This window comes from Chiloscyllium punctatum, chromosome 7 (assembly GCF_047496795.1).
Source record: "Chiloscyllium punctatum isolate Juve2018m chromosome 7, sChiPun1.3, whole genome shotgun sequence".
NCBI classification, from domain to species: domain Eukaryota; kingdom Metazoa; phylum Chordata; class Chondrichthyes; order Orectolobiformes; family Hemiscylliidae; genus Chiloscyllium; species Chiloscyllium punctatum.
Genome location: NC_092745.1, coordinates 54,183,934 through 54,207,512, shown reverse-complemented (window position 1 = coordinate 54,207,512; position 23,579 = coordinate 54,183,934). Strand labels below are relative to the sequence as shown.

General features: G+C 43.4%; 1 protein-coding gene across 1 annotated transcript in view; it reads right to left on the bottom strand.

The window, feature by feature from the left end:
- Positions 1 to 23,191, bottom strand: part of aldh9a1a.1 (aldehyde dehydrogenase 9 family, member A1a, tandem duplicate 1) — a 57,940-nt gene extending 34,749 nt beyond the window's left edge. The window contains exons 1-2 of the mRNA XM_072573586.1: positions 22,835 to 23,191; positions 5,879 to 6,024 (exon numbers count right to left, since the gene is read on the bottom strand). Coding sequence (XP_072429687.1) covers positions 5,879 to 6,024; positions 22,835 to 23,000 — 312 coding nt within the window. The 5' untranslated portion in view covers positions 23,001 to 23,191. The remainder of the gene's footprint in view (positions 1 to 5,878; positions 6,025 to 22,834) is intronic.
- Positions 23,192 to 23,579: the final 388 nt, after the last annotated feature.

Below are 23,579 nucleotides of genomic sequence, written 5' to 3'. Positions count from 1 at the left end.
CCCACTCACGTTCCCATTCTGGAAACTGCGCATGCGAAGATGGAAGGGATAAAGTGACATCGATCTGCAATACTCAATGGCTCAACATAACCTAAAGAAAACAGTTGCAATCAATACAAGTGACAACTTTATTCATCAACTTGAAAAGAGCATGTGATTTGGTAAATTGCAAAACTCTGTGGATTGCACTCCAAATGATTTGTACACCTAAGATACTTCTGGGCAAATCTGTATTTCTCCTTTTTCTTTTAGTTCATTCATAGGATGGGAGGGGTCACTGGTTAAGCCAGCCTCTCCGTAATTGCCCAGAGGACAGTTGACAGTCAACTACATTGCTGTCAGTCTGAAGTCACATGTAGGTTAGACCAAGTAAGGATATCAGATTTATTTTGCTCAAGAGCATTAAGTGAAACAGATGACTTCTTAATGTCAATCAACAATGGTTACACATTTACCATTTACTATAGATCTTTGCTGAGTTCAAATTTCACTATCTGTCACTTTGTCCTCAAAACAATAGCCCAGGGTTCTAGAATACTGGTCCAGAACCAATACTTGTGGAATATGTTGCCACTACTCTCCCATAATTCATAACTGCAGTTTTCTTGAGGGGGAGATCTGAAACAGACACCTTCAAAGTCCAGACCAGAGTCAAGCAAGATCCTTAGTCTCCAGACCGTTTACAATCTTTGTCTGTCTGGCTGGTTTGCAATGCCAACATCGAGTGTTCAATTCCCACACCATCTGAGCTCACTGTAGAACATTACAGCACAGTACAGGCCCTTCAGCTCTATATTTTACGCAGACCTGATGAACAAATCTGAAGCCCATCTAACCTACACTATTCCAATATCATCCATATGCTCATCCAATGAACATTTAAATGCCCTTAAAGTTGTTCAGTTTATTATAGTTGTAAGCAGGGCATCCCATTCCCTTACTACTCTCTGAGCAAAGAACCTACCTCTGTCTTATCTATCACCCCACTGAGGACAACACAACCCATTTGATCGCCATCCCATCCAACACCGTTCACATTTACTCCTTTCACCAATGTAGTGAAAGCAGTGTTTATCAGGAAGGATTGTCCTTCTGCACCTCTCCCCTTGCCCAATGCCTGGTGACCCTCAGGTTAAATCACCACTAGCTTTCTACCTCTAACGAGAGAGCAGCCCTCTGGTTCAAACTGACTGCGGCAACTTTTACATTTTATAATTACAACTTATGCAACAGTAGCTATTCACCTCAAAGATCAACTTCCCTCTGGTGGCAGTACATTCCATCGACTGTCTAGATGGATAACCGTAACCTCAGTTGCTCTGTCAAATCTGACAACAGACATGCATGGTCTACAGTTTGCAACAATGGCCATATCGTTGCCCATTTGATGACAGATTTGCAAGCCACTCTCAATCTCTTTATTCTACATGCAAGAAACTCTGCATATTCTTGGATTTTAAAAAACAAAATTCATTCATGGGATGTGGATATTTCTGGCTGGGCCAATATTTACTTATCCACCTGCAGCTGTTCTTGAGAAGGTTGCAGCAAATGCTTTGAGGAAGGATATTCTGGGATTCTGAGCAGAATGCTGCCAAAACAAAACTCACATGAACGAAAATCCATTCAGCCAAACATTCCACGTTGGAAGTCACTCTGGTGTAGGGTGAGCAACTTCCATAACTAAACAATCATGCTCTCGAAAGGCCATTATTTATAAAGGAAAACCAACCAATCATCAACAGCAGCAAATGCTGGACAAAAAAAAAGCCTCCAAAAGCCAACTTAAGTCCTGGTGTACAGAGCAGTTATTGTTACTGCATTCCAGCACAGCACAGAGACTTCGACTGTGTTATCAGTGACACACAAAAACATGACAGAAATTCCTTTAGAAACATTCCTACCACAGCCTCCGGATTCAAAGGAGACCTGTCAAAAAAAAAGTGCTACTGTCTTTAGTGAAATGAGCATTTAGGCAAAGTTCTTGCAAAATTAACTTCGATGGTGTGAAAACTGTTCAAATGGTTGAAATGTCTCTCTCCTGAAAGGTTCTGTTTCCTCAACTTTCCAAACATGGACAAAGAAAAAAAAACGACACTCCACAGTTCTCCAAGACACCACAGTATTGGTGTCAAGGATTGGGAGAAACTCACTACCAAATAATTGAAAAATCACTATAACTTGCCCATCAAGCTAAATCATCCTTAGAGTCATGATGTCTGAATGACGAGGCAGAATGGTGGCAGAGAAGAAAGGAAATGGATGCAAGTTCTATACTTTGGATCTCATCACTTCCTGGGATATTTTGCTTCACGAGCCCATAGACCTATAGGTCGAGAAACGGTCTGACCAGTCCCATGAAGAATCACGGCAGAAATCTGCAACCTCGAGTAGACATCACCCTTGAATCAAGGGACAATAATCAACAATGACGGTATCAAGCGAATGGATATCTGTGGAACTTTATCTCAGAGTCTGCACTTCATGAAGTGGCAGTAAATGAGGGGAACCAAAGTGAAAACCAATAACCAAAAGAAAAAACAAAAACATTTCTCACCCCAACTCCAATTTCCCTGCACAGGAGTCTAACCTGTGCTTTTCTTTTTAAGAATATATATCCATACTCGTCTGACCTTCAATTAGTCTCCTTTATATAATTTAAATGGAATACAACTAATACTAGTTGCCTTGATTTCTAACTGGTAACACTACATAAAAATTGAACTTAATGCAGATCATACTTATTAAGAATTAAAACACACCAATGAGGATCACCATCAAGCAAAAAATCCTCCAATAGTTATCAATTCCCAAACTTATTAGTTGGCTTATCCACACTTCTGATATTTTCAGACTTGACTAACCAATGCTCTCCTGGCCTACCTTCCCATCTACCACCCTCTGAACTTGAAATGCACCCAAAATTCTCTGGCCAGTATTCTGAATCAAGAGTAATTCCCACTCAACCACTGTCCCTGTGTTTGCTGACCTACGTTAGATTCTGGCCCAGTAAAGTTAAAATACTCATTTTCCCACTATTCAAAACCCTTGACGGCCTGTTAAAAAAAATCACACACCAGGTTACTGTCCAACGAATAAACCTGTAGGACAATAACCTGATGTCGTGTGATTTTTAATTTTATCCACCCCAGCCCAACACCTGCACCTCAACATCATCACTCGTGTAAGTGTGAGCGTAAATCCCCATTATTAAAACACATCAACAAGACCATGGATTTTGGGCAGATTCCTGGACTTTCAAAACTACTAAAACTGAAAATGAAAGCTGGAATGAGTCAGTGAGAAATACACAACCTGCAGGCCTGGGAATGGAAATATGCCATCTGGGACTATTGTTCAGCCTGGAATTCCAATTTACACTTCCTCTCTAAAAGAACAATCGCCCAAAACCAACAGACCCTAGCCTGAAACAGCTTTAACACTTCAAACTACACAGCGCAGACAGTATGGAGCCTACAGAGATATTGGAAATTCAATCTCAATTAAAACCCATTCGCACATACACTAACCATCGGAAAGCCAATCAATCTCAGATGTGAACATCAAGAGCTCAATGAAAACTACAGATGAGGGGAGATAACGGGCCCCACAGTCAGTTTAACTACCCCAGTGCGGCCTTTTCCAACAACAAGCTTCTGCATAAACAGCTTCCCCACAGGCTTCCACTCCCAGCGACCGGCTTCTGAAAGCAAGAGCCAAGAGAAGCCAGATTGAGAGACAGAACAGAGAAGCTGAACTGGGGAGCATCATTGGAACAGTGGGCATCTGACAGGTGGGGGGGGGGGGGGGGGGGGGGGAAAGGAGGGCGCGCAGGACAGAAGCCAACCAAGCACTATCCAAACAAGAGCTTCCAGACACAGGCCTGTTTCAAGAGAACCCGACTGCAAAGTACCTCAGCAACTAGGTGCACTTCAAAACCGCGTTTGAGTGGTAAGCATGAATGCCCGAGACCCCTAAGTTCCAACCTGGCTAGCAGGGAGGGGGAAGGCAGGTGATGATAGAACATTGGAATCCCAAAGGTAGGAATTCTGATTAGAGTCTGAAATCAAACACTAATTGTTTCCTGTGTGTCAGTAGAATAGGGTTCTTATATGGTCATGTAGTTACTAGTGTATTTAAAGCACTACGGTGCATCAATCATGTATACACTCCTGTGTATTGATTGCGTCAATTTCCTTGACTGATTGACTGTAATTATAATACAAGAAAATAGGTAATACAGAGTCTTAGAGATGTACAGCATGGAAACAGACCCTTCGGCCCAAATAGTTCCATGCCAAATAGTTATCCCAACCCATTCTACTCCCATCTGCCAGCAACTGCCCCATATCCCTCCAAACTCTTCCCATCCAGATGCCTTTTAAATGTTGCAATTGTACTAGCCTCCACCACTCCCTCTGGCAGCTCATTCCATACACATACCACCCTCTGCGTGAAAGAGTTGCCCCTTAGGTTTAGGGCGAGAGGGGAAAAGATATGAAAGAGACCTATCTCCTCTAGTTCTGGACTCCCACACCCCACCCCCTTGTCTATTTATCCTATCCATGCCCTTCATGATTTTATAAACCTGTATCAGGTCACCCCTCAGCCTCCAACGCTCCAGGGAAAGCAGCCCCAGCCTATTCAACCTCTCCTCATAGCTCAAATTCTCCAATCTTGGCAACATCCTTGTAAACCTTTTCTGAACCCTTTCAAGTTTCGATAGGAAGAAGACCAGAATTGCATGCAATGTTCCAAAAGTGGTCTAACTATTGTCTTGTACAGCCGCAACATGACCTCCCACTCCTTTACTCAAAACTTTAACCTTTAACCAATAAAGGAAAGTATACCAAACGCATTTTTCACTATCCTATCCACCTGTGACTCCACTTTCAAGGAGCTATGAACCTGCACTCCAAGGTCTCTTTGTTCAGCAGCACTCCCCGGGACCTTACCATTAAGTGTATAAGTCCTGCTAAGATTTGCTTTCTCAAAATGCATAACGTTGCATTTATCTGAATTAAACTCCATCTGCCACTTCTCAGCTCATTGGCCCCTCTGATTAATATCCCATTGTAATCGGAGGTAACCATCTTCGCTGTCCACTACACTTGCAATTTTGGTGTCATCTGCAAACTTACTAACCATACCTCTCATGCTCCCATCCAAATCATTTAGATAAATCACAAAGTAGTGGACCCTGTCTTCTACCTTTGAGCCAGTTCTGTATCCAAATGGAGAGTTCTCCCTGTATTCCATGAGATCTAACCTTGCTAACCAGTCTCCCATGAGGAACCTTGTCAAACACCTTACTGAAGAACTTCCCGTAGAACTCTAGGCTACAGAGTACTAGGCTTTTGTATTTTAAATAAACGTAAAGATTCCTTTGATTTGAAACAACTGTCTACTGCCTTTTCACTTTACATTCCCTAAATAAGTCCAGAATTCAAAACCAGGGGTCCAGGAGCAATTCAAACCACTTAAAGATCAGAAAATAACCAATTGCAAATCTTACACTCCTCCCATTCAACTTCTGCCAGTCTTACAACATTCAGATAGCTCAATGCTCCAATTCTGGACTCTAGCACATACCCAAGTTCCTTCAGCTTTCTACTGATGGCCCCAGTCTCAGCCATTAAGGCCCTAAACTCTGGATTTTGCAACTTGCCCCCTCTGCATATCTACAGCTCTCTATCTTGAAGACGCTCTTTAAAACCCTGTTCTTGACCTCGCTTTTGGCCACCTGTCCAAATAGCTCCTTGCGTAGCAAGTGTCAAATTTCATCTGACAACTTCCTGCAAAACCTTTACCAATAGTTTATTAAGTTAATGGAGATATAGAAATGTTGTTATTTCAGTGAAACATATCTCCCTCTTACTCTTATAAGCCTTGCAGCCTCAAGTAAGATGCGACCTCTTTCCAATCCAGACAGTTTACTCCAGTATCTGTACGCTTCCTTCGCGCTCTGCACTGCTAGATCGACTTCCTTTTGGTTTGAACAAACAAAGTCACATATCACACGCCCTAAAAAAGAAAAAGGAAACCGTTAAGTGCTAAAGTACGGGTATCAAACACTCCAAAAGATGAGTGAAGTAGTTCAATGTTTCTAACAAACAAATTTGTTCTAACATACACACACACACACACACACACACACACACAATGTTGGAACTGTGCTCTTCAAAAATCGCTAAATTTGATCCCTGGCCCACACTTGACTTATTCAAGTAGTCATGATGTGGAGGAACTTCCAAATAAACCTGTTAGACTACAACCTGGCGTTGTGATTTATTTTAATTTCATTCAAATAGGGCACTGTCTACAAGACTAAATCATCTCAGCAACGAAACAGATATACTGCAGATGTTGTGATCATTACATGAAAACACTCAGCAAATCAGGCAGCATCTGTGGAAGGCAGACTTGCATTTAAGTAGCAACCTTCATGACCTCAAAGCACTCTCCAGCCAATTTAAAATACTGTAATATGGGGGTGAAAACTGAGATGATGTCACAGGTCAAGGAACCCTTTACTCAAAATATTCTAATGACAGTTACTAGACATGAAAAGTAAATTCTGTTTCTCTGAACTACTCAGCATTGTCATGGCCACCTTTACTTGAATAATTTCGTTGTATCAGAAGCCAGGTCTTGTTTCAAGTGAAGAGGTGAGGAGCGTGACCACCATTACATCAAGGCATCAATTAAGCACATGTGGCATCAAAGAACCAAGCAAAACGAGAATCAAGGGAAAACCTTCCACTGGTTAGACTTCTACCTAACCATGAGGAAAAGGATTTCAGTTGTTGGGAGACCAATCATCTCAGTCACAGGATATCGCTGTCAGAATTCCTCAGGGAAATATCTGAGGTGCAACTATTTTCAACTGCTTTATCAAAAGCCATCCCTGACCCCATTATAAAGAAGTGGGGATGTTCACCAATGCTTGCACAATGTTCAAGGGCAACGAGAGATGGGCAACAAATGTCCCAGGTATCGACACCCATATGCCTTGAGCAAATAAATAGAAAGAAAACTTACCATTTGTGACTTTTCAGATTCTGAAGATCCATATCATTGTATAGCAAGACATGGATAATATCCAGTCTGTGACCAATAAACAGCAATTAGTATTCACCTGACAAAACAGCCAGATAATTGCCATCTGTAACAAGAGAGAATCTAACTACCTCCCCATGCCATTCAATGCCTACACCATCATCAAATCCCCCACTATCACCCTGGGGTGTTATCGTCAGTTAGAAACTCAACTGGACTAGCCACACGAACACTTGCTACAAAAGGCAATCAGAAGGTAAGGATACTCCACCAAGTAACTCACACCCTGACTCCCCAAAGCCTGTCCATCATCGACAAGGCACAAGCCAGTGATGCATACTTCCACTCGCCTTGCAGCTCGAAGAAGAGAGAAGAAAGCAATCTGCTTAAGGAGCACTTCATTCACCATCTCAAACATTCATTCCCTCCATGACTGATATGGATTTGCAACAGCGTGTACTGTCTACAAGATGCACTGCAGTAACTCACCAAGGTTCTTTTTGGGAAAAAAAAAGCACCTTCCAAACCCATGCCCTCTCCCACCTAGGAACGATAAGGGCAGCAGAAAACTTCAGAAAACTTCAAGAAAACTTCAGCAAGATCCCCTCTAAGTCACACATCATCCTGACCTGTAACCAGAATCAATATTTCTTTACTGTCAGAAAAAGCCCGGTAGATATATCTGCACCCCGTGTACTTCTGTACTAAAGACAACAGCTCACTATTCCTTTCTAATGAACAATTAGGGATGGGCTACAAATGGATAAGATAGATCCCTACAGTGTGCAAACAGGCCTTTCAACCCAACAAGTCCACACTGACCCTCCAAAGAGTATCCCACCAAAACCTACTCCTCTACCCCATTACTCTACATTTATCCTGACTAATGCAGCTAACCGACACACCCCTGATCACTGTGGGGCAATTTGGCATGGCAAATCCACCTAACCTGCACATCTTTGGATTGTGGAAGGAAACAGGAGCACCCGGAGGAAACCCACGCAGACACAGGGAGAATGTGCGGATTTGCACAGAGTCACCCAAGGCTAGAATCGAACCTGGATTCCTGGTGCTGTGAGGTAGCAGTGCTAACAACTGAGCCACTGTGCCACCCCAAATGCTGGCTTTGTTTAAAAAATTTAAGAAATCAAACTAGGGAATTCATAGCTCAGCAGGGCAACAATAAGTTGAAAATAGCACCTTTAGTCCCTGGACGGATTGGACAGCTTTCACAAGAATATCATGTATTATACTAATTTCAGAGAGGGTTAATTAAATAACTATTAACAGTAGTGGTTAGCCCAGAAGAGAAGGGAAAAAAAGTGGACAAGCTGTTTCAATTTGTTCTTAGGTTTAACACAAGTATCTTCTCACCTCTTTTTCATGTAACTCATATTTCTCCATTCTTTGACACCTTCACATTTATCTAGCTTCAAATCAAAAGAAATCCAGGCCACATACCTCAACCACACCAAGTGAAAAGTCAGTCCAGGCTCTAATCACTGTCTGCGTGGACAGACTTCCTGAATTCTCAAAAGGATTTACTTATGATCTTGTTTTGGGCTTTAGTAACACTGACCAGAGGCAAGAGGCAAACGATTAATTTCCCTTGTGAATCCAATTCGCAACATGGAAATAGACATATAATACCTCAAAGTTACCTCGGTAACTTTGGGACCAAGGCTATGCTGGATTGGAGGTATCATGTCGGATCTCAGAGTAGGCAGCTCAGGTTGAACCTAACAGTTGACAGTTAGGAAGGCAAATGCAATGTTACCATTCATTTCAAGACGGCTAGAATACAAGAGCAGAGATGTACTGCTGAGGCTGAATAAGGTACTGGGCAGACTCCATTTGGAACACAGAGCAGTTTTGGGCCCTGTGTCTATAGAAGGATGGACTTGACCTTCAAGAGGGTCCAGAGGAGGTTTACAAGAATGAACCTGTGAATGAATGACTAGTCAATAAGCAATTGAGGATGCTGGGTCTTACTTTATGGAGTTCTCAAGAATGGGGGTGGGTTTTCTCATTGAAACTTACAGAATTCTGAGAGGCCTGGATAGAGTGGATCTGGAGACAACGTTTCCACTAGTAAAAGTAACTAAGATCCAAGGGTACAGTCAGAGAGTGAAGGGACAACCCTTTAGAAGTGAAAGAAGGAGGAATTTCTTCAGCCAGAGGGCTGTTAATCTATGAAACAGATTGCTGCAGAAGGCTGGTAGATGTCAGGTCATTCAGTGTATTCAAGACAGAGACAGATAAGTTGTTTATAAGTAAGAAGATCAAGCTTTATGGGGAGAAGGCAGGTGAATGCAGTTGAGAAACGTATCAGCCATGATCGAGTAGCGTTGCAGATTTGATGGGCCAAATGCTCCTATATTTAGTCTTATGGAGCCAGTTTAGGTGGTGCCAAAGCTTGCAGTCTGGACCAGTACACAAACAGGTGATGAAGATAACAGGTTTGGAGCTACAACCCTTCAAGGTAACCAAATTGCCCAAGTGAGTATTTTTCCACATAGGGAGAAGCTGAATAGGCTGAAGGTATTTTCCCTGGAGATTTGGAGGCTGAGGGGTGACCATATAGAGGTTTATAAAATCATGAGGGGCATGAAGATGATGAATAGTCAAGCTCTTTTTCTCAGGGTAAAGGAGTCCAAAACCAGAGGACATAGGTTTACAGTGAGAAGGGAAGGGTTTAAAAGGAGACCGGAGGGACAACTTTTTCACACAGAGGTTGGTATGTGTATAGAATGAGCAGCCAGAGGAAGTAGTGGACGCTGGTCCAATTAAAACATTTAAAAGGCATCTGGATGGGTATACGAATAGGGAGGGTTTGCAGAGATATGGATCAACTGCTGGTAAATGGGAATAGATTAGTTTAGGATATCTGGTCGGCACAGACGAGTTGGACCAAAGGTTCTGTTTTCATGAAGTATGACTTCATGACGCAAAAAGTGTCCAGTTTTCAAACAACTGAATTGAGATTCTATGCTATTGCACATAGATAAATGAATAAAGTGTGCACTGGTGTTATTGATCTGACAGTCCAGACAGCAGAACCTATAAATGGCAATACATTTTACTCCCAATGTGCACCTCACCTGTTTTAAACAGGTCTATGTTCACCTACTGCCAGCTATTATAGACTCTTTTGACCTCAATCTTGCCCGAGATGACTAATGGATAAATTGTAGAATCTACTTCCTGGCATACAACACTGCCTTCACAAGAAGAAGGGATAAAGTTGAGAAAATTAAACATACAAATAGGCAGTCTAAAAGACAAAAATAACCTACATCCACATAGTGCCTTTCATGTCCTCAGAATTTTCCGAACGTGCTGCGTGGTCAATGAAGGATTTTGTTTCTGAGTTGCAGTCACTTGTTGGAAGGTAGGAAATGCTGTTACTGATGCTGCACCATACAAAAAGCATACACAAGGCAAGACCTCTCTGCCACCCACCATTACTTACATCACATAGTCCTCCTGTAAAACATATGCAATTACAGTGATTTCCCCTCCCACACCCATGGGGGTTATGTTCCAGGGATGCAATTGCAACATCTAAAAGGCATTTGGATGGCTACATGAATAGGAAGGGTTGAGGGGGATATGGGCCAAGTGCTGGCAAATAGAATTAATTTAGGATATCTGTTTGGCATGGATGAGTTGGACCAAAGGGTTTGTTGTTTCTGTGCTGTACATCTCTTATGACCTACCATGGAAGGCTGAAACCGTGGATCGGTGTGAACTCATTCATTTAAATGGTAAATGTAACTTCCCGGCATCCTCCTAGTCCCTGGTGCCAAACGTTCCCTTTTATATTATTTTGAGCGTGGTAAACCACGGTTAAATGAAACTGTGGTAACTGGACCTGCAGATACAGGGGTCACCCTGTAGCACATGCAGCCACCTTACTGTTGCAGTCCTTTCCAACCCATGTGACTGACTGTCATTTTCTCAATCCAGCTATTGTAATGACTGCTTTCTCTCACGTCCATCTACGATTGGATCTATCAGTAAGGTGCGCATGAATGAGGCATGATTTCTAAGGCATTACTGCTATTATATCTTCACTAATGTTCATTCTATTATTCTGAAGTCATTCAAACTACCATAAAATACAAATTTGATAATAAAATAATCCAACAACAGCACAAAATGAAATAAAGCTACATTTGGAAACTCTGCCTACTGGCTGCTTCCTTTGCTGGCTTCTGCTATTCCACCTTGGAATACTTCAACCCCAGGGCATCAATGTGGACTTCACCAGTTTCCTCATTTCCCCTCCCCCCCCAACCTTACCCCAGTTCCAACCTGCCAGCTCAGCACCATCCTCATGACCTGACCCACCTGCCAATCTTCCTTCCCACCTATCCACTACACCCTCCCCTCCGCTCCATCACCTTCATCCCCACCTCCATCCACCTATTGTACTCTTCTCCCTTCTCCCCAGCACCACCCCTCTCCAATTTAGCTCTCCACCCCGGAGGCTCCCAGCCTCATTCCTGAGGAAGGGCTTTTGCCCAAAACATCGATTTTCCTATTCCTCGGATGCTGCCTGACCTGCTGCACTTTTCCAGCACCACACTAATCTAGACTTCTGCTATTCCAGTAGAGTCTTTCTTCCTTTTTTCCTTAGAAACCAAGATCCCATAGCTTCAACCAACACTCCTTCCAACCTTCTACACTGCCCCACCTCCAAAACCTTAGCATGCATAAGCATGCATGGGCCGTTCCTATAGATGCAACACAAAACACACTAAAATACTGTATTTTAAAGATCAGAGTGTATCATTGATTTGTCTTCCGATCTGAGCCAAAGATTAAGGGAAAATCTGCTTTCTCACGTCGAGGTCAGATTCGGAGAAGACCCTTTGGCCCTGTCCCTGCACTGACCAGTTTCTGCTTGGATAAAAGTCTTCCACGGGCCTGAATCTTCATCCCCAGTCAGGGGGCTACGCTCCTCTAGTTGCCTCCCCAAGCACGTGCCCATTTCCACAACATTGACATGCTCGGAACTCTGACGATTTCTTACCCCGTACCACAGTGCTGAAATACTTGCAATCAAAGTTACACATCACGTCTGCCTACAACTGAAGTCAGGCTCCACATAGAATCATAGAAATGTACAGCATGGAAACAGACCCTTCGGTCCAACCTGTCCACCCCGACCAGATATCCCAACCCAATCTAGTCCCACCTGCCAGCACGCAGCTTCGAAATCGACATTTCGGGCAAAAACCCTTCATCAGGGATAAAGGCAGTGAGCCTGAAGCATGCAGTTAGTGGAGGGTGGGGGTGGGGAGAAAGTAGCATAGAGTACAATGGGTGAGTGGGGGAGGGGATGAAGGTGATAGGTCAGGGAGGAGAGGGTGGAGTGGATAGATGGAAAAGGAGATAGGCAGGTAGGACAAGTCTGGACAAGTCATGGGGACAGTGCTGAGCTGGAAGTTTGGAACTAGGGGGAGGTGGGGGAAGGGGAAATGAGGAAACTGTTGAAGTCCACATTGATGCCCTGGGGTTGAAACGTTCCAAGGCGGAATTTGAGGCATTCTTCCTCCAGGCGTCTGGTGGTGAGGGAGTGGCGGTGAAGGAGGCCCAGGACCTCCATGCCCTCAGCAGAGTGGGAGGGGGAGTTGAAATGTTGGGCCACAGGGCGGTGTGGTTGATTGGTGCGGGTGTCCCGGAGATGTTCCCTCAAGCGCTCTGCTAGGAGGCGCCCAGTCTCCCCAATGTAGAGGAGACCGTATCGGGAGCAACGGATACAATAGTTCCAACATGACCTCCATTCCTGATGAAGGGCTTTTGCTAGAAATGTCGAATTTGCCTGCTCCGCTGTGTTTTTCCAGCACCACTCTAAACTCTGGTTTCCAGCATCTGCAGTCCTCACTTTTGCCCCCAACATGACCTCCCTGCTCTTATAACCAATGCCATGACTGATATAGGTAAGCATCCCACATAGTTTCTTAACTACCCTATTGACCAGTCAAGGAACTTTCAGGGATTTGTGGACAAGCACCCCAAGATCCTGCTGGTTTCGAGTTTCCAGGTCATAGATATGTACTGAAAGGAAACATACCCATTGGTCCAAATCGTCCATGCCGACCAGATATCTTAACCTAATCTAGTCCCACTTGCCAGCACTTGGCCCATATCCCTCTAAACTGTACTATTCATATATCCATCCAGATGCCTTTTAAACTCTGTAATTGTCCCAGCCTCCAACGCTTCCTCTGGCAACTCACTCCACACATGCACCAACATTTGTGAAAAAGTTGTCCCTTATGTCCCTTTTAAATTTTTCCCCTCTCACCCTAAACCTATGCCCTCCAGTTCTGAACTCCCCCACCCCATGAAAAAGACAGTCTATTTACCCTATCTGTGCCCCTCACGATTTTACAAACCTCTATAATGTCACCCCTCAGCCTCCGAAGCTGCAGAGAAAACAGCCCCAGCCTATTCAGCTTCTCCCTATATCTCAAATCTTCCAACCCTGGCAACATCCTTGTAAATCTTTTCTGAGCTCTTGCAAGTTTCACAACCTCGTTCCGATAGGAGGGAGACCAGAATTGTATGGAGTACTCCAAAAGTGGCCTAACCAAAGTCCAGTACAGCCACAACAGGACTTCCCAACTCCTATACTCAATGGTCTGACCAATAAAGGAAAGCATACCAAACGTCTTCTTCACTATCCTATCTACCTGCGACTCCACTTTCAAGGGAACTATGATCCTGCACTCCAAACTCTCTTTGTTCAGCAACACTCCGCAGGACCTGATGATTAAGCGTGCAAGTCCTGCCCTGATTTGTCTTTCCAAAATGCAGCACCTCGCATTTATCAAAATTAAACTCCACCTGCCACTCCTCAGCCCCTTGGCCCATCTGATCAAGAGCCTGTTGTACCCTAAGGTAACCTTCTTCACTGTCTACAACACCTCCAAAGTTGGTGTCATCTGCAAACCTACTAACCATACCTCCCATGTTCATATCCAAGTCATTTATATAAATGACGAAAAGCAATGGACCAAGCATCAAACCTTGTGGCACTCCACTGGTCACAGGCCTCCAGTCTGAAAAGCAACCGTCCACCACCACCACCATCCTCTGTCTTCTACCTTTGAGCCAGTTCTGTATCCAAATGGCTAGTTCTCCCTGTATTCCATATGATCTAACCTTGCTAACCAGTCTCCCATGGGGAACCTTGTCAAATGCCTTGCTGAAGTCTATATAGATCACATCCACTGCTCTGCCCTCATCAATCCTCTTCGTTATTTCTTCAATTAACTCAATCAAGTTTGTGAGATATGATTTCTCACGCACAAAGCCATGTTGACTGTCCCTAATCAGTCCTTGCCTTTCCAAATATACGTACATCCTGTCCCTCAGCGTTCCCTCCAACAACTTGCCCACTACCAACATCAGCCTCACTGGTCTATAGTTCCCTGGCTTTTCCTTAACACCTTTCTTAAATAGTAGCAACATGATAGTCAAGCTCTGGTCTTCTGGCACCTCAATTGTGACTATCCAGGATACAAATATCACAGCCAGGGACACAGCAATCACTTCCCTAGCTTTCCTCAGTTTCAGCATGCACTTGATTAGGTCCTGGGGATTTATTCAATTTTATGTGTTCAAGACATCCAGCACTTCCTCCTCTGTAATATTGACAGTTTGCAAGATGTCACCATTTATCTCCTCACACTCTGTATCTTCCATGTCCTTCTCCATAGCAAACACTGATGCAAAATATTCATTTAGTATCTCCCCCATCTCTTGTTGCTTTGTTAATCTTTGAGGGGCACTATTCTCTCTGTAGTTATCCTTTTGTCCTTAATGTATTTATAACATTCATTTGGATTCTCCTTAACCTGATTTGCCAAAGCTAACTCATGTCTCCTTTCTGCCCTCCTTATTTCTCTCAAGTATACTCCTTTATACTCTAAGGACTTACTTGATCTATTCTGTCTATACCTGACATGTATTTGGAACGGCAAGAACTGATGAGGGATAGTCAACATGGCTTTGAATTAACTTCTTTAGTCATCCAGCATTCCTTAGACCTACCAGCCTTCTCTTTCACCCTAACAGGAATATATTGTCTCTGCACTCGCTCTCGTTATCTCATTTCTGAAGGCTTCCCATTTTCCAGCTGTCCCTTTGCCTGCGAACATCTGCCCCCAAACAGCTTTTGAAAGTTCTTGCCTAATACCATCAAAATTGGCCTTCCTCCAATTTAGAACTTCAACTTTTAGATCCGGTTTATCCTTTTCCATCACTATTTTAAAACTAATAGAATTGTAGTCATTGGCCCCAAAGTGCTCCTCCACTGACACCTCAGTCACTTGACCTACTCTTGGGAAATAAGGCAGGGCAAGTTTTGCATCTTCTCTGGTAGGTACATCCACAAACTGAATCAGAACATTTTCTTGTACACGCTTGATAAACTCCTCTCCATCTAAACCCTCAACACTATAGCAGTCCCAGTCTATGTTGGAAAGTCAAATTCCCCTGCCATAACCACCCTGTTGTTCTTACAGATAACTGAAATCTCCTTACAACTTTGTTTCTCAATTTCCTGCTGACTAAAAAGGGACCTATGATACAATCCCAATAAGTTGATCATCCCTTTCTTATTTCTCAGTTCCACCCAAATAACTTCCCTGGATGTATTCCCAGGAATATCATCCCTAAGTACAGCAGCAATGCTAACCCTTTGCAAAAATGCCACTCCCCCTTCTCACTTGTTCCCCTTTCTATCCTTCCTATAGGATTTGTATCGGGGAACAAATGCTGCCAGTCCTGTCCATTCCTGAGCCATGTCTCTGTAATTGCTATGATATGCCAGTCCCATGTTACTTACCATGCCCTGAGTTTATCTGCCTTCTCTGTTGGGCCTTTTGAATTGAAATAACTGCAGTTTAACTTATTCGTCCCATGTTCTTCTCTGCTTTGTTCCTGTCTGCCCTGACTGTTTATAGATTCAGAGTCATAGAGATGTACAGCACAGACACAGACCCTTTGGCCCAACCCATCCATGTCGACCAGATATCCCAACCCAATCTAGCCCCACCTGCCAGCACCCAGCCCATATCCTTCTAAGCCCTTCCTATTCATATGCCCATCCAAATGCCTCTTAAATGTTGCAATTGTACTAGCCTCCACCACTTCCTCTGGCAGCTCATTCCATACATGTACAACCCTCTGCGTGAAAAAGTTGCCCGTCAAGTCTCTTTTATATCTTTCCCCTCTAGATTAGATTAGATTCCCTACAGTGTGGAAACAGGCCCTTCGGCCCAACAAGTCCACATTGACCCTCCGAAGAGTAACCTACCCAGACCCATTTCCCTTTGGGCAGCACGGTGGCACAGTGGTTAGCACTGTTGCCTCACAGCGCCAGAGACCTGGGTTCAATTCCTGCCTCAGGCGACTGACTGTGTGGAGTTTGCACGTTCTCCCCGTGTCTGCGTGGGTTTCCTCGGGGTGCTCCGGTTTCCTCCCAAGTCCAAAGATGTGCAGATCAGGTGAATTGACCATGCTAAATTGCCCGTAGTGTTAGGTAAGGGGTAAATGTAGGGGTATGTGTGGGTTGCGCTTCGGTGGGTCGGTGTGGACTTGTTGGGCCGAAGGGCCTGTTTCCACACTGTAATGTAATCTAATTAACACTATGGGCAATTTAGCATGGCCAATTCACCTGACCTGCACATCTTTGGACGGTGGGAGGAAGCTGAAGCACCCAGAGGAAACCCACACAGACATGGAGGGAATGTGCAAACTCTACACAGACAGTCGCCCAAGGATGGAATTGAACCTGGGATCTTGGTGCTGTGAGGCAGTAGTGCTAACCACTGAGCCACCGTGCCACCCCTAAAGTTCTGGACTCCCTCACCCCAGGGAAAAAATTTTATCTATTTATCCTATCCATGCCCCTCATAATTTTGTATACCTCTATAAGGTCACCCCTCAGCCTCCAACGCTCCAGGGAAAACAGCCCCAGCCTGTTCAGCCTCTCCCTATACCTCAAATCCTCCAACCCTGGCAACATCCTTGTAAATCTTTTCTGAACCCTTTCAAGTTTCACAACATCTTTCCGATAGGAAGGAGACCAGAATTGCACGCAATAGTTTAGGGTGTAGGTTTGCTTGCTGAGCTGTGGGTTTGATATCTAGACGTTTCATTACCTGGCTCGGTAACATCAGTGGCGACCTCCAAGTGAAGCAAAGAAGTTGTCTCCTGCTTTCTATTTATATCTTTCTGCTGGATGGGGTTCCTGGGATTTGTGGTGATATAATTTCCTGTTCGTTTTTTGAGGGGTTGATAGATGGCATCTAGATCTATGTGTTTGTTTATGGCATTGTGGTTGGAGCGCCAGGCCTCTAGGAATTCTCTGGCATGTCTTTGCTTAGCCTGTCCCAGGATAGATGTGATGTCCCAGTCGTAATGGTGGTGTTTTTCATTCGTGTGAGGGGCTACCAGGAGAAAGATATAAATAGAAAGCAGGAGACAACAGCTTCGCTTCACTTGCAGGTCGCCACTGATGATGTTACCTAGCCAGGTAATGAAACGTCTGGATATCAAACCTACAGCTCAGTGAGCAAACCTACACCCTAAACCTCAACCTGAGCTACAAACCTTCACAAACCTTGCAAATTCCAATAGTGGCCTAACTGATGTCCTGTACAGCTGCAACATGACCTCCCAACTCCTGTACTCAATACTCTGGCCGATAAAGGAAAGCATACCAAACACCTTCTTCACTATCCTATCTACCTGCGACTCCACTTTCAAGGAGCTATGAACCTGCACTCCAAGGTCTCTTTATTCAGCAACACTCCCCAGGACCTTACCATTAAATCCTACTAAGATTTGTTTTCCCAAAATGCAACAGCTCGCATTTATCCGAATTAAACTCCATCTGCCATTTCTCAGCCCTTTGGCCCATCTGATCAAGATCCCATTGTAATCGAAGGTAACCTTTTTTACTGTCCACTGCACCTCAAGTTTTGGTGTCATCTGCAAACTTACTAACTATACCTGTCCAAATCATTTATTTAAATGATGAAAAGTAGTGGACCCAGCACCGATTCTTGTGGCACTCCACTGGTCACAGGCCTCCAGTCTGAAAAACAACCCTCCACCACCACCCTCTGTCTTCTACCTTTGAGCCAGTTCTGTATCCAAATGGCTAGTTCTCCCTGTATTCCATGTGATCTAACCTTGCTAACCAGTCTCCCATGGGGAGCCTTGTCAAACACCTTACTGAAGTCCATATAGATCACATCTACCGCTCTGCCCTCATCAATCCTCTTCGTTAATTCTTCAAATAACTCAATCATGTTTGATATTCCTGTTGGACTCGCTCCTTTTCTCAACTGTACCAGTCTCAGATTGATCTCTTTCTTCACTATTTCCCTGGGTCCCAATCCCCCTTACTAGTTTTTAATCCTCACAAGCAGCTCTCGTAAATTCCTGCCAGTATATTAGTCCCCTTCCAACTCAGGTACAATCCATCCTTCTTGTACAGGTCACTTCTACACCCGAAGAGATTCCAATGATCCAAAAAAAACGTGAACTCTTCTCCCCTGCACAAGCTCCTCAGTGACGGACTCATCTGCTCCATTCTCCTATTGCTACCCTCGCTAGCTCATACCACCGGGAGTAATCCAGATATTACTACTCTCTATGACCTGCTTTTTAAATTCCTGCCTAACTTTCTATATTCTCCCTTCAGAATTTCAACAATTTCCCTTCCTATGTCATTAGTTCCAATGTGTACAATGGCCTCCTGCTGCTCCCACTCCCCTTTGAGAACATTCTGCACCTTCTCAGGGATATCCTTGATCTTGGCACCAGGGAAGCAACACACCATTCTGATTTTTCACTGCTGGCCACAGGAATGTCTGTCTGTGCCTTTGACTACAGAGTCCTCATTCATAATCTATCGCTTGGAACTCAACATACCCCTCATTACATTAGAGCCATTTTCGTTACAAGAAACTTGGCTGTTTGTGCTACGTTCTCCTGAGAATCCATCACCCCCCAAAACTTTTCAAAACAGCATATTTGTTTGAGATGGGAATAGCCACAGGAGATTCTTGCACTACCTGCCTCCCTCTCCTACTCTTCCTGGAAGTAACCCATCTACCTGACTGGATCTTTTATTAATCTCCCTTCCCACAACTGCCATCCATCACACACACTAGGTCCAGTAAAGTCCTTATTGCCTCTAACTGCTACTCCAACTGATCCAGGTAACAGGATAGGATTCACAACCAAACACACTTACTGTAGACATAATCATCAGTAAAATGGAAACTCTCCCTAAACTCCCACATCCGACAGGAAAGGCACATCACTCTACTAAAGGCCATCTTTGTTCCTTCACAGTCTACAGACCCAGAAAATAGTTCCAACGTATTATTCTAAAAAAAGTGCTCCAGACTTACTTAGTACTTATGGTTTATATTTTTTAAATTTAATGAAGAGACAGATCTCAATACAACATATAATCAAGAGAGAACCCACTCTACTAACTACTGTAGACTTACAGCAAGATTACACTTAAAAACTATGCACTTATCCATTCCTGTGCTGTGAGCTCTCCCACACAGGTTCCTCCAAGGTCAGCTGTGAATTTCGTTGTTTGTTAATTTTTTTCTAGACTCACTCCAATGTCCAGAAATACATCAACTCAAAACAGCAAAGACAGTAACTGTAGATTCACTGCTGTGTCAGACAGCAATGTAGGTTTCTTTCTCTCTCTCTCCCCCTCACTCACCATGTGGTTGTTGCCTTTTTCTGTCTTCTTCCTTTTAAAAGTGTCATTGCTTTGATCTTTTCTCCCCCAAAGTTCCAAAACAATGCAACAGCATATAAAACAGTAATTGCTGCTCCTGGAATTTGAGGAAGTCACCTCCAACACCTAAAATACCTCAAAAGAAAAAAAGAGCAACTCTTATAGCCACAATTTTTTTGCATCCTCTATCTTGGATTACCCAGAATCCTATTGTCTTGCCATTTATTGAATATTCCATTGTCTTGTTCCTTCTTCTAAAGTGCACACTCACATTTTTCAGGGCTAAATTCCACCTGCTTCTGATCAGCCCATCTGATCAATCAATTGATATCCTCCTTAAACCTTCCTGCTCACTGTCAACCACTCAGTAAATCTTTGTGTCACCTGCAAACTTATTTATCCCCCAACATTCTCATCTCCATCATTTGTGAATATTACAATCAGGGTTCCAGCACTGATCCCTGTGGTACACCACTACACATTGGATCCAGTCACACAAATAGCTTTAACCACAACCTTGCTTCGTCACTAAGCCAATTTTTGATCTATCTTGCCAATTACCCTGGACCCCAGATCCCATGAGTTTTTACCTTCTTTATCAATTTCACACGTGGGACCTTGTCAAAGGCCTTACTTAGACCCATACAAACTATACCAACTGACCTTTCCTCATCCAAACACTTGGCCATCTCATGGAAAAATTCCACCAGATTTGTTACGCATGACCTTCCTCATCCAAACACTTGGCCATCTCATGGAAAAATTCCACCAGATTTGTTACGCATGACCTCCCTCCGACAAAGCCATGCTGACTATTCTTAATCCAACTTTGCCTCTCTATATGGAGATAAATTTTCTCCTACACTGTTTTCTCCAATTGTTTCCCTACCACTGACGTTAGTTCCTTAGTCTATTGACCAGTGAGTCTATATCACCATTCATGTTAAGTGGAACCACATTAGCTATCCTCCAGTCCTCTGACACCCGCCCCGTGATCTTTTCTCCACAGATGAGCTGTTGTGGCTGACAGGGGAAATAGTGAAGGTTGGTACAATTACAATATTTAAAAAGCATCTGGATGAATAGAAAGGCTTTAGAGGGATAAGGGCCAGGTGCTGGCAAATGTGACTAGGTTAATTTAGGGTATCTGGTCAGCATGGACAAGTTGGACCGAAGGGTCTGTTTCCATGCTGTACATCTCTCTGACTCTAAGTTACACTGGAGGCTTATCTGTTCTACCACTAATGAAATGGCAGTGCTCTCAGTCTTGACCGAGTTTAAACTCTTCGGGCAACAGGTTTTTCACCACAAAAAAACATGGAACCGACTGCTCCTGCACCAAATCTTGTAGGAGCTAGGTCTGCTCAGAAACTCAATACCAAACATCAGGATGACTTATTGAATATCATAGTTATATTTTAGATGCTGGTAAAAGCAGTACCTGTCACCAGAGCAAGTCAAATGTATCTGGGTTATGTCAGTATCACTGTCCTGGTCTGTGGGCAGTAGAATCCACAGCTACATACACACATGCTCAAACTATATACACAGAACACACTGCAACATTAGCTTATATCTATAATTAAATCAACTTGCACAAGAGCATTATACAGCCAAGTATGAGCCACAGAGGAGATAATAGGTCAGATGGTCAAACGCTTAGTAGGTTTTAAGTACAATAGTATCGCAAATGGAAGTGTAAAGAAAGAATTCAAGAGCCTAGGGCTAAAGCCCTCCAACCTGCTAATCATTAAAGACTAATGTGACTCCCCACTTTACCAAACAAATCCATTTTCATGGTAATTACGTGTTTTCATTTTTTTTAAAACTTGCATCAAACTGTACTTGTGAATTTGCTAAAAAGCCTTTAAAAGTATAAAAATATCTTGTTCGACTACATTATTAGTGTTTACATAACAATTTTGCAGCTCTTAAGGCATTGCATTTCTTAATTAAAGTTTTAAAATGACTCGTTTTAAAATAACTGAACCTGGGCCTAGACAACAGGATGATAAAACAATTAACATAGTGTTGTGCAAGAGGCCAGAAACAGATGAGTGTAATTATCTCAGGACACATATGATGAACTCAATCACCAAGATAAAGAGAGTGGAGGTCATGGACTGTTTTGAAAATAAGGGTGGAAATTTTAAAATCATGATGTTGTACTAATCTTTAGGTCAGAAAACTTTAGAAGTGTTGGTGGAACAGCATTGAAGAGAGTCAACATCTTGAAGGAACTGAAGCTTACAGAGGATACAAATGAGAGACCATTCTCAAATAATCAAGTCCAGAGTATCAAGAGAATAAATGAGGATTTCAGCTGATGTTTTGAGGCAGACAAAAAGTTACAAAGCTGAAAATAGGGCAGTCTTACTGATAGACTGAATAAACATTCAGAAACTAACTTGACCACAACCATCAGGTAGACAAAAGTTAATAAAGCTGAGAATTCAAAAGGTTCTTTGGAATTTTTAAACAAAGTTACAGCCGCAATCCGACCTACTGTAGCATGAAAGCCAGAAGAAAGATATACCTGCTTCTCGGATGCTGCCTGACCTGCTGTGCTTTTCCAGCACCACTCTGATCTAAACTCTAGTTTCCAACATCTGCAGTCCTCACTTTTGCCTACAATGATATCTTGCGACAGGCACAAGATTTTAACCAAAAATCTTAAACTCATGCAAACTTGCCTGAGGTTATAAATGTTGACTAATGCAAACGCAGCGACTTCAAACAAGCAGTGCATGTGCCCCATGGCAAAGTATTTATTGACATTAGGGTTTGGAAGTTAATTGCACCAAGAACTGTTATATTCACAAACTACTGCAACTATAGCATCAGTTTCAAAGTCGAGCAAAGTTCAGTCTGGCGTGCACTCTCTAAACTCTTCACAAAACAAAAACTGTTTCATTTCCAATTGTCAGGGTCAGTGGAACTTCACAGTGAACGTGCTGCGAATCTGCAGGTTCTCTTTACCTGTGGCGGGTTCGTGCACCTTCTCAACCCTGCTGTCCCCATCCCCTCCAGCCGGCTGCACCCGGCCTCCGTGCCGGTAATTCAGCGGCTCCTTGAGTTGGAAAGCGCCGGTGGAGGCGGCACGAAGCAGACAGGGGGAAATGAGACGAGTACCGAGGATCTCCATAGCGGGCCTTCAAACAGGAACCCACCCACCAGTGGTTAAACTACCCCAGCCGCAGACTGTTTATTCAGCAAATGCTTAGGACGAGAGTGCAAACTCTATCAAGGGAACAAAAAAAATTGCAAATATTCAATGAAGCTTGCACCAATATCTCTTAGAAAAGCTGACTTTAGCCTTTTCCTTTCAAGCCGGCCCTCCCCTTTTCTGTGATTGGAGAGAGATTCAGCATGTGCAGTTGTGTGCAGTGCACTTCGGCATTATGTTTAAAAGTCACTGTGGATGATGGAAAAGGATTTTGTTTCACACGTTAAACCACTTGTGTTGCATGTACAAGCCTATCTGTGTTTAGCTTTGGTCCTAAATAATGTTACTCATTTGAATGATTATGTTGTACCTTCTGGTGTCAGAGAAAGAGGATCACAAAGGGCAGGAGGCGACTTGCAAAGTGTGTAAGCACCCCCAAAAAGAATAGTGCAGATATCAAAAGTAATGGGGGGAAAAGGAGAAAACACAGTCGGAGACCAATGTGGTACTGTAGATAGTTCTGGATATTTTCAGTCCTATTCGGGGATGTTATTATAT